The 12,623-nt window shown below is 41.0% G+C and overlaps 1 protein-coding gene across 3 annotated transcripts in view; it reads right to left on the bottom strand.

Annotated features, from left to right (window-relative positions):
• Positions 1 to 12,623, bottom strand: part of fras1 (Fraser extracellular matrix complex subunit 1) — a 329,177-nt gene that overhangs the window by 102,315 nt on the left and 214,239 nt on the right. For all 3 annotated transcript variants that reach the window (XM_061730659.1, XM_061730660.1, XM_061730661.1), the window contains one exon: positions 5,124 to 5,208. In XM_061730659.1, coding sequence (XP_061586643.1) covers positions 5,124 to 5,208 — 85 coding nt within the window. The remainder of the gene's footprint in view (positions 1 to 5,123; positions 5,209 to 12,623) is intronic.

Here is a 12,623-nt window from a genome sequence, read left to right as displayed (position 1 = left end):
TGCAAGTTCATACTTCTGATGAACTAGTTCAAAGTTCAGTTCACATAGTTTAAAAATTAATAGTTTAATATTTTTAGCTAAGAAGTACGAATGAAACGCCACCCTATCCTAAAACTGTTCATGTATTGTTCTATTGGTTTTTCAACTTCACTCAGAAGCTGTAAATCTCCAACAATGTAGTCCATTATCAGTGTGTCTACCTGTTGCAGGTAAATCAGACAGCCTGAATGCTGCAGGTGTGACTGCGGTCGTTTGGGGCTGTTGGGTCTTCTTGGCCTTTCCTGATGACTTTTTTTGATTGTCAAGGACTTGCAGATATTTTCTCACACTGGACGGATGCTTTAATTCCACATGACGTTTCAAATGTTAAGTTGACGAGGCAGAAGTCTGACTCTTTGGGAGACAATGTGTAAAATTCCCGCAAATAATGATAAGCGGAGGCAACATCTGACGGCTCGCTGAGGCTGGTCATCGTAAAGACTGCACCGGCCTTGGGCCACCGTTGCCATGCGAGCTGGTGCCCGTTGCTATGCTAGTGTGTGCACTACATTGTGGATAATGTAGTGTGAAGTCGTCGTCTCGTCGAGTATTTTAAATGTGCCCGCTGCCCGCTGCTGAAATGTATTCCGTAATAATTGGACCTAAACAGTGAACCTGAAACTCACATAATCTGAACAGTTCAAATTCCAGTTCGTGATCTGCAGATCTGAACAAGTTCATGTTCAAGTTCTTTATTTGCAAAATATGTTGCAGTTCAACGTTCTCACAGAAATGAACGTGTTCAATGAATGCGTTCTTTTGAACTTGTTCATGCACAACACTGGTGCCAGAGAACACTTAAAGGCCAGGAAACTTTACTTCTACTGGACGATACTTTCTGAGGCCCTAAATTAATTTATTTGAATCTTATTTTGACTCTAAGCTTTAAAGAGATCTGCTAAAGAGCATTTGGGCTTATCCTTCTGTGTTACACCCAACCCATCCAGCATCATGCTCAGTGCATGCAGAGCCAGTGTGCAGTCTGCTTGTGTCATCTTGTGTTTGTCTTGCGTTTCTCATAATGGGAGAAAAATCAGGAATATATCGTGTTCACATCATTATCTGTCCATTCTGTACAGGCGTAATGCGGTTGCAATAAGCCACAACGATTTCTTCCAGAGCGAGTCAACTAAGCTTGAAATTTTCTGCAACGTGCACCATTAGGATCAATATTGTGAAAGACGGTGGAGTGTAAACAACAAGAGCATGAGAAAGTTACATCAGGGATGCTGTTTGATGCAGAGTGAAGGACGATTCACACAAGATCCCGCTCGCCGGCGTTTCACTCGATTACATGTCTGTGGCTCTTCTCATTACTTGGCATAAACAACACCAAACGCCAGAGAAATAAAAGTTCAGCTTTGCTTTTAGATATTTAATGATCCTGAGAATTAATCGTCAGGTGAGAAGAACGCATCAATGCGTATTTTCTGACCAAAATGAGTTACGTAATGTGATATTAGACTGCATGCTCTCCAAATGATGCATGTGACCGCCGCGAAATTGGCTCATGTGGTTGTTTTCTAATCCGCTCTCTAAATAATTGACTTCAGTCAGCTACAACTACTCGGCTCCATTTACTGAAGCTTTGTTGTAATGCAGAGGAGGCAAATGGCGCTTTCAATTTACTGACTGGAAGGCGTTTTGCACCGAGTCGCCCACCACATTACTACAGTTGATCATTTTACTATCATGCTGTTTTTTCTGAGACAAAACTCATTACTCACTAGAAAAAAAACTATGTTCTAGTTTAGTTCCTGTCAAAAGAGTCAAACTAAATTAAAAATCACATCATGAGCTCATTTAAAAAAGACGTGGATTGAGCAGAAAGATCCAAAACTCTGTTGTGTGATGAACTATAATATCAAATCTTTTGGGAGAGTGTAGACACTAATTGCTGGTCTGAAAAAAAAAAGCCCACCTGGCTTATTATCAGCTGTAGAAAGTGCATCAGTGCACGTGGCATGTGGGAGCTGCACGTCAGCGAGGGCACCAGAAATGCTGAACATGCAGCTTTTGGTGCAGCATATGCTTCCATCTGGACTGTTCGTACTTTATGTATTTATTTTCTTTCCCCAGGGAAGGTCTTGCTTGTTTCAGTAAATTCACTTTCTGCTTGTTTTGCAATGTCATGGCCTCGGTGCTCCTTCTCCGCAGCCTGCGCTAACGTGTCTGAGATGACGGACCACGGTCTGTGAGCGGCGCAGTGATGCCTTCTTCAGTAACAATTACATATTTTGTTTTTGTGATGGTTTACTTCAACCTGGGACTTTATGTTTCAAACTGAAAGAGGAATTTCTAACCGATTGCTAGTAATTTTTGGTTTAATCTCCTGTTCTCTGCAGCTATAAAGTATTACGTACTTACATATTACACGAATAAAAGTCTCATACTAGCCCATCAATAAACCTCTGAGAGACCATCTCCTCCCATGTCTCTCCTTCCTTAATTCGTGTCAAGATCAGAGGTAGGCTCGATGCCAGTGAAGGCCGGCTGCCATGTTGACACCGGTCAGTGGAATTATTCCTGCCGGGGCAGTCTCTCCCTGTCGCCTCTGTTCACAACAAGGAGGAAAACTTTACACCTAAATTATAAAAGATTGATCAGACAACAGTCTTGTGAAATGTCAGAAAGGAGTTGTGTGAAAGTCAGTATAATGGATCAGCCCCGAATTTTAAGTGTTCAGTTCATATAAATTAAAGCTTTGTGTGTGTTTTTTTTAATACCTTTTTTGTTTAATCTAGTGGTGGAAAGATGATCTGTTTCATTACACTTCCACTCTTTGGCTTAGTCTTTTTAAATTACACAAATACTGATTAAGGTATTGAATTGGAAACTCTTGAGCTTCAAAAGGAAGGCTGACTTGCTTTGAATAAATTCAATTTTACAGGCCCCTATCCCCCTCCCTCTCTGCTGTGTTTCAGCTGCGACGCCAAAAACTATCATTATATCATCAGAGGCGGCTGGCGCAAACAGGCCAGTGACTCCCTCGTCTGTGGCAGTAGTCGGGTTCCCATCACCCCGAGATTCGTGCAAAACCAAATATAAAAAAATAAATCCTGCAATCGAAATGGAACTAGTTTTAAAAACCGTCTAAATATAGAATAAACCCTTTTTCCGCTTTCAGGACGTTGTTTTCAGGTGATTTGATAACCCACTCTGGCAGTGCTGGACGTGACGTAGCAGGTCAATCTAAAGTAATCAAAATCTAATTTCCAGCAAGACTAAAAATATCTTCTTCAACATTGAGATTTTATTAGTTGTTTTGATGAGAAGTCTCGCAGGATGAGATACGCAGAGCTACAGGAAATGGGAACACCGACACCCCCCCGCAACACTACCTTATTCGCAATTTCAGAGATCCGATTTTTCCCTTAAACAAGACGGATTCTTGCAGATTCTGAGGAACCTGCATTTCTCGGATTGAGCATGGCAGCATTTCAGTAAACATGACAAAAATATATTGTTGTGTTCAAGTTACCAGGCTCTGCTATCTAATTACATTAAAAAGAAGATAGTTGAGAACAAAGAATCGAGCATGTGCCAATTAACATGCAACCACATAATACTGTAGTAATATAGATTTACAAAAACATATATATTGTTTTCCTGCTAAAATGTTACTAAACTTAAGTTAAGTTCCCCCATGACTTCAGCACCCACACCCTGGGTGGGGTTGGCGAAAGGGCCTTTCTGTGTGGAGTTTGCATGTTCTCCCCGTGTTCCCTTGGGTAGCTAATGTGAGCTACCCTCACAAAAACATGCAGCAGTCCTGGGATACACATGCCCCCTCTGGCCAACCGGGGCGCCAGATGGGGTGGGGAGGATCTGGCCGGAATAACGTGATCCTTCCACGCACTACGTCGGCCGGAGAAACCCCACCCTGTCCGGTGAAAGGATACGGCCTGCTCACTCCTCAGGTTAAGAAGGAGAACTGAGCTCAGTGTAGGGCCCTCCCAGGGTTGGTAGAGGGAGCAATGCCCAGGACTGACTTAGGTAAGAGCACTGGGTGATAGAAATGGGGAAAAAATCGGGGATAAAAATATATATATAAAAAAAAAAACAATTTGAGTTTTAGTCTAGTCTTTGGTTTCTTTAGTTTTTATTAGTTTTAGTCACGTTCATACTCCTTTTAGTCGTGTCAAGTTTCAGTGGACTAAAAGTCTGAGCATTTAGTCTTATTTTAGTCAGAATTGTCCAGGGCCATTTTAGTCTCATTTTAGTCAAAGATTGTATTTAGCCAAACCCATTTTACAATTCAAACAAGGTTATCTTATTATTATATTATTGTTACCTTATAGACTCAAAAATACCTTCATTCCAGATACAGAAGACTCTAATTTGAGTTTACAACATATTTATCTTTTTCTTTTTGTACGACACATTGGGTTTTCTTTTCCACATCTATGTAGGAAAGTGTATCCAAAGATGGTCTCTTCTTCTTCTCCAGCCCCAGAGAAGATCCCCGCGTGGCCGGCCATCGGTCCCTTCCTCTATTTAACTTTGTTTTTAATTGACGTGAACCTAGAGCTCTGCGTTAACGGCATCAGCCTCTAACCTGCAGCTGCATCTTCTGGATCGGATTCCCCGCTGCAGCGACTGGGATTGAGGACGTGATGTCACCCAGCAGCGACTCAACCAGAGGAAAGAATGGATATTAAGGATCTTTGTTAGAACATTTCGTCTCGTCTCGTTTTGGTCAACGAAAATGAAGACACATTTTAGCAGAGTTTTTATTTTGTAATCTACATTTTAGTCTCCTTTTTATTCGTCTACAATATTGCATTATATATTTAATTATCGTTATTGTCACATGACCAGCATTTACGTTGCGCTTGGTCTCGTTTTCCTCAGGTGATAGAGGTTCGTTGACGACGATATTTAGCCATAATTTTTTTTTGAAGAAAGCAACTTTACTAGTAACAGTCATCGTCTTTAGATATCTGTGCTTGTAGCTGGACAATGGATCCAGCCATTATGGATGAATGGATAAATTAACACACTTTTTTTCTGCTTTGGAAGATGACCAAGCACGTTCCCGAGAGGAGGAGATGTAATGAAGAAGTGTTTGAGTGTTTGAGTACCTGCATTGACACAGCCTGAACCTGAATTGTTGCCGGTTGAGAAAACAACTGGGGGTCAGCGACGCGTAAGGAGAATTCACCGGTCCTACACACACACAAGAGAAAAGGAAAGAGAGGACATCTTAAACAACTATGCAGATCATTTAAGGGGTTACATTTGTTCCTGAAATCACTTTGAACGAACATGACACGGTAGCAGCCAGCAGGCCTGGAGGTGTCTGGGAAAATGAGTCATACGAGGCTAACGGGGTGTGTAGTCATTAGACCTAATCACCTCAGAGCCATTCGCTGCAGGGGGGTGGAGGACAGTTACAACACGCTCACACACCTGCTCAGACGCTCATTGCCAATATGTCACAGTGCTGCCTCAACACCATCAAAGGCTTATTACCCACAACTCCCTGGGGCTGGAGCTAGGAATCTGTCACCAGTCTATGAAGACCGAGTGATGGAGCACGTAGTCCCCTTAGACACCGAAAGGAAAGTATGGCTTCAAGCAAAACCACAGGAAGACTTTCATGAGGATTTACAAATCAGACTGGTTCCTTAAGAGTAACGTGTCAGAAGTCTCAGACTGTTAAATAATATTTATATAATATTATATTCCCTGAAGGCAGAACTCTGCCAGACGTTCGATAACAATGAGATGAAGAAGAACTGGACGCATTTGATTCGGAGGGTCGCTGAAGTGAGGGCCGGACACCAGCTCAGAGAATCAGACCCACGCCCAGAGCATTGAAGGCTCAACTTCTCAGTTTCATTTTGTGGTTTTTCCAGAACTCTACAGTGTAATGCACGTAGTTCCTTTAATAACATGCCGTGTAACCCATCATGGACCGATTCTGTGAGGAGCAAACAGCATACAATGGGGCAAAAAAGTATGTACTGTAGTCAGCCACCATTGTGCAAGTTCTCCCACTTAAAAAGATGAGAGAGGCCTGTAATTTTCATCATAATGTAGGTACACTTCAACTATGAGAGACAGAATGGGGGGAAAGAATCCAGGAAATCACATTGTAGGGTTTGTACTGAATGAATTGGTAAATTCCTCGGTAAAAGAAGTATTTGGTCACCTACAAACAAGCAAGATTTCTGGCTTTCACAGACCTGTAACTTCTTCTTTAAGAGGCTCCTCTGTCCTCCACTCGTTACCTGTATTAATGGCACCTGTTTTAACTGCTTATCAGTATAAAAAACACCAGTTTTAACTGCTTATCAGTATAAAAGACACCAGTTTTAAATGCTTATCAGTATAAAAGACACCTGTCCACAACCTCAAACAGTCACACTCTAAGTTCCACCATGGCCAAGACCAAAGAGCTGTCAAAGGACGTGAGAAACAAATTGTAAACCTGCACCAGGCTGGGAAGACTGAATCTGCGATAGGTAAGCAGCTTGGTGTGAAGAAATCAACTGTGGGAGGAATTATTAGAAAATGGAAGACATAAAAGACCACTGCTAATCTCCATCGACGCGAGATCTCACCCCGTGGGGTAAAAATGATCAAAAGAACGGTGAGTAAAAATCCCAGAACCACACAGAACACAGAACTTGCACAACTGGTGTCAGACTAAATACTCTTTTGCCCCACTGTATACCGACGGATGAAGGGCTGCTGAGAGAACCAACGCTACGGGAGCGGGTTCAAGGTCGGCGGACTTGCTTTCCTGCAGACCCTTGGTGATGGACAGGTGAGAATTATCTCACAAATATTCACCGGAGACGGCTGAGGTCAACATGTGCAGAGATGTCCAAAGCATCCTGGAGATGCAAATACTGCTGTGATAAAAAACAAAACAAAAAAAAACCTTATTTTATTCATATCTGTTGATTGCTGACACATTTTCAGTTTTATGACAAAGAGCCCCCGCGGGTGCCTTTACTTTGGTATTCTTGCGCTTATTGTTCTCTTTTATAATAAAGTTCTTCCAGTAATGATTAAACACAACTCTTATGAAAGTTTCCGGCTTAAATAAAAAAACATTTATTACAACTTGGCAGTTGTTATGGCTAGAATTATTACACACAGCCAAATTTAAGATGTATTAAAATTCTTATTAAAGTCTTAGGACAATGCCATAGAACTTCTAAATACAATTGTATGCCTTGATTATATGACAATTTCCGCTTTTTATTAGATTCATTATGGATGGAAGATGTTTTGTTTTGTTTAAGCACGGCCTCGAGACAAGTAAAAAGGCTTCTGATCATTACGTGCGTGTTTATGAACGCTGTACTCCAGACTTCAAGTCAGAACATAAAACACTAAATTCACTTTTCAATTTGTTTCAGGTATTAAATAAAAATAACTTCCAATTAAAAATGAAATGAGTGTAACAGCCATACCCAACAGTAACATTTACTTTAAACTGCATCATCTATATGCAATATATATGCAAGAGCCTTTTTATGTCCGACACGTCAGCTCAACATTCCTCTCTAAAACTACTCAGAGCGCCAGTCAAGCAGCAGATTATCAATATAAAACTACCGAAAAGAGCCGGTACACCCTCTGCTGTCAGGCTTTTGTGTTTATCAGTACCTTTGAAATAAACTTTGCTTGTGTATCTTCAAATTGAGAAGACCAGTGACACCAAACATAACATCATGCAAACATTGAGTCTTCGAGGGATTCAGGAGTTAAAGGGGACCTGATATGAAAAACACGTTTTCTCTTGCTTTAACATATATAAAGTGGTCTCCCCTCAGCCTGCCAGCTCAGAGAAGGAGGAAAGCAACCAAATTCTGCAGTGTCTGTACAGCCGCCCGGATGAGCCGTCCAGTGATGTGGCTTCTACGAGCCGTTCAGATTCTGCTCCCTTTCGTTACGTAACAACGGAGCGATTTACATAGGTTGCGTGAAAACACGGCCACAACTAACTCCGCCGGCCGGAGCTTCCGCCATTTTTTTCGTAGCGGTGTATCGCGTCACGCAGCCAATCAGCACAGAGCCTCATTATCATAGCCTCCCCGCCCACTCAGAATCCCGCATAGAGAATGAGGTTAGAGACTGGGAAGATAAAGACATGGCTCAGAGGCTGAATTTCTCATTTATTTAGCAAAAACAATTAGTGATGCACCGATTGTTCGGTAACCGAAATTGTTCGGCCGAAAATGTCAAAAAAACACTTTCGGTGTTCGGTGGAATAAGTGGGGAAAAAAACCGAACAATTAATAACGGGGTTGTAAAATAAGGAAATAGACTGGCCGCTCCGTCCCGTAACGTTGCACACTACATAAATCGTTGGCCAACCAAAAACTAACCACATAAGAATTTTACCTAACCTTCACCAGGAGGTGGAACCAAAACAACATAATGCTGGGAAATTAAAACATTTTAATTTTTTTATGTTCAATAAATATTTTCTACCTTGTAATTTTGTAAAAGATTTTTTTCTTTGAAAAGCATGCCTAAATCAAATGTATTTGATTTATGCAATGGTGAAAAAATTGGCAAAATAAATGAAAAACTGCTGAAGAACCATGTTCGGTATTGTTCGGTATTCGGCCAAGTGTTTATTATTATTTTCGGTTTCGGTTTCGGCCACAAATTTTCATTTCGGTGCATCACTAAAAACAATCAAAAGCTTGTTTTTTTTTTTTGAACTTTGTTTTTATTAGGCAACTTCACATAGAATACAATATCCAAATATTACAACTGTTTCCTTTTTTTTTTTTTTTTTTTTTTTTTTTAAACACACTCAGCTGTTCCATACATAAAAAAAAAATAAAATACAGTATATCCCTACACACATCTCCATACACATAAGTATCAACAGTAGCAGCATGAAGGCAGCGTCGGACAGTACAAACAAAAACAAAAACCCGCCAGGAGGTCTGGTGGGAAGTGTAGGACAGAAAATCTAGAAATTACAGAATTATAATGGTTTGGGTCTACTGCTCCATTAACAGGGGCATTGCCGGGCTCCATCTCTTACAAAATATATCTGATTGCAGTCTCAAAGAATAAGTAATTCTCTCCATTTGGTAGATGTCCCTTACTTTCTCCACCCACAAGTTATACGTGGGCGGATCTGGTTTTAGCCAATTTATAGTAATGCATTTTATAGCCGCTGTAAGTAGTATATGCAATAGATATGCTTTGGCTCTGCTCCCCAAACCCTCCGGTATAGCTCCCAGCAGCATCACCACGGGGTCGACTGTGACAGGCTGATCGAAAACTCGTTTCAAAGCTTCAGATATCTCCAACCAGAAGGGTTTTAATTTGGTACAGGTCCAGAATATATGAGAGTGGTTCCCGATGTGTGCCCCACATTCCCTCCAACATACATTTGAATAATTTTGACCCATTTTGGCCACTATTTGAGGTGTCCTAAAGAATCTGGATATTACTTTCCACTTAAATTCCCTCCAGGTATTGGAGTTGGTTACCAGGTGTGCTTCGCTACAAATATCCACCCACGAGTCCGGTGCTACTTCTATGCCTAACTCAGCCTCCCATTTTTCTTTTATATATACAGTATTATTTGGGCTTAGATCCAAGAAGACTTGGTAAAATTCTTTGATTACCTTGCCCTCCCCAAATTCAAATTTTAGCAGCATCTCTTCAATGGGAGTAGGTTTCATGGCTCTCTTCCAATCTTTATGTTTTGTTAGAAAATCTCTCAGCTGCAGATATCTGTAAAAATCTGTTTTTGGGAGCCCGTATTCTGTCTGCAGTTGCTCGAATGATTTAAGTCCATCTTTCCCAACCAATTGGTGTATACTGGTTAAACCGTAATCCGTCCATTTCCTAAACCCTGAGTCCAAGCGAGATGGTATGAAATCTTTCATGTATGCTATATGCGTCAATGATGAGATTTGTTTAGGTAGGCCAAAAGTAGTTCTTATCTTTCTCCAAATTTTCAGAGTGGCTCTAGTCCACTCACTCATTTGGACTTCCATCAGTGGAGTATCTAAAAAGGGCATAACATGTAGGGGTGGGGAGCAAAGGCTTTTTTCAATATTTAACCACCTGGTACTCTCAATGTCATGTAGCCAAACTGTTAGTGGTTTCAGCTGTGCCGCCCAAAAGTAGTGCCTGAGGTTTGGGAGTTTAAGCCCCCCCCCTTCCTTAGATAGCTGTAGAGTTTTTAGCCTTACCCTCGGCCTTTTCCCCTGCCATATGAATGTAGAGATAAGTCTGTCCAGTTTATCAAATACCATTTTAGGAATGTCCACAGGAAGCATCTGAAACGGATACAGAAGCCTAGGTAGGACATTCATACGTATACTCTCTATTCGGCCCAGGAGAGAAAGGGGGAGTGCTGACCACCGGTGTAAGTCATCACTAATAGTTTGTATTAATTTCTTGTAGTTGGTCTCATATAATTTGTCCAGGGATAAAGGAATAAAAATCCCAAGATATTTGATGCCATTATCAGGCCACCTAAATTCACTCTGAGTCTTAACTGTCTGTGGGATTTTGCTACTGATGTCTAATGCCATTGTTTTGTCCACGTTTATTTTATAGCCCGAGAAATACCCGTAATTAGAAATAACAGATTTTAGATATGGGATTGTCGTTGCCGGTTCTCGCAAATATAGTAACACATCATCGGCATATAAAGAAAGTTTGTGCTGTTCACCATCGATTGTAATGCCCTTTATATTTACGTCATCCCTGATCAATTGTGCAAGCGGCTCAATGCTGATTGCAAACAGTAGTGGCGATAGCGAGCATCCTTGTCTGCAGCCCCGTTCTAAAGTAAATCTGTCGGAAAGAAAGCCATTGGCCTTAACCGCCGCCTGCGGACCATTATATAACGTTTGTACCCATTTTATGAAATTGGGGCCAAATTTAAATTTCTCCAGAGTTTGTATCAAGTATTGCCAAGAAACGCGATCGAATGCTTTCTGGGCGTCGAGAGATAGCAACATCACTTCCTGTTTCCTCACCGACGGGTGGGTCATTATGTTTAGCAGTCTGCGGATGTTGTCCCCATAATATCTCCCTGTAATGAAGCCTGTCTGATCAGGGTGGATAATACTAATGATGACGTTGTTTACCCGTTTAGCTAGGATGGCTGTCAACATACGCATATCTGTATTCAAGAGTGAGATGGGTCTATATGACTGGCATTTAGTCGGGTCCTTACCCTCTTTGTGTATCACTACTATTGTTGCTTCTCTCCAAGAAGGGGCCAAGCTGCCACATTGTAATGCGTGATGATAGGCATTTAGTAGTAGGGGAGAAACAACGTCCTTGAAAGTCTTATAAAACTCATTAATGAATCCGTCCGGGCCCGGGCTTTTATTATTTTTCAGTATGGAGATTACTTGCAGCAGTTCCTCTGCCGTAATTGGGCGATCTAACTCCTCCGCAGAGTCCTCTGATAACTCTGGTAATTTGATGTTTTCCAGGAAACGTTTTAGTTCGTCGTTGTCTGTGCACGTATCTGTGTTTTTATATAAAGTTTTATAAAATTCTGCAAATGAGTTTGAAATCTCGTCTGGTTTTGTTAATGTCAAGTCACCGGATTTTATTTTTTGTACTACATTAGAAGATTGTTGTTTTCTCAGCCTCAGGGCCAATAATCTACTGGCTCTGTTTCCAGACTCGTAGTATTTTTGGTTAGTGAACCTCAGGTTGCCCTCAATCTTTTCAGAGAGGTGGTTGTTGAGGTCTCTTCTTGCTTGTTTGAGAGTATTTAATACATCCAAATTGGGCGTGCTTTTATGCTGTCTTTCCAAACCTCGTATTTTTCCCTCTAGTTCCTGGCGTTTTGCTTCTCTCTTCTTCTTTCTCGCACTGGCATATGAAATAATACAGCCCCTCATGTACGCTTTAGCACAATCCCATAATATAAGAGGTGACGTTTCAGGCGATGTGTTTATTTCAAGGTATTTTTTCAACTCAGAATTCACAAACGTAACAAAATCCTTGTCATTCAGGAGGGAAGCGTTTAGTCTCCATTGTTTGGTTGTGAATCTGTGTCCTATATCCCAATCTACTGAAATTGGTGCGTGGTCTGAAATAGTGATCGGGTATATGGTTGTATCCAATATCCTATGCATTTCAGCTTTAGGGGTGAAGAAGTAATCTAATCGAGAATAGGACAGATGTCTATTAGAAAAAAAAGTAAAGTCTTTAGCGCCAGGATATTTACTTCTCCAAACGTCTGTTATCCCTGTCTCTGTAGACAAATGTTTTAACATTTTGCTCATCCTGGAGGGAGGTGTTTTGGGTATGGGTTGTTTATCCCTAAATTGTGACATCACACAGTTATAATCACCCCCTTTCAAAAGGACGCCGGAGCTATATTGCAATGTTATATCAAAAATTGTCTTAATAAATTCAGGGTCGTCTTCATTGGGGGCGTAGACATTCATAAGTGAAATTTGTGTGCCATCAATTGAGCCATTTATTAAAATATACCTTCCCTCTGAATCCTTATGAACTGAATCTAGTTTAAAGTTGACCAGTCTATGTATAAGAATTGCAACTCCTCTTTTTTTTCCAGATTTATGAGATGAGAAAAACACTTTGTCAGCCCACGA

Source organism: Cololabis saira, chromosome 9 (genome assembly GCF_033807715.1).
Source record: "Cololabis saira isolate AMF1-May2022 chromosome 9, fColSai1.1, whole genome shotgun sequence".
Lineage (NCBI taxonomy): Eukaryota > Metazoa > Chordata > Actinopteri > Beloniformes > Belonidae > Cololabis > Cololabis saira.
Note: the sequence above shows the minus strand (reverse complement) of the source record. Positions and strands in the feature narration are given on the sequence as shown.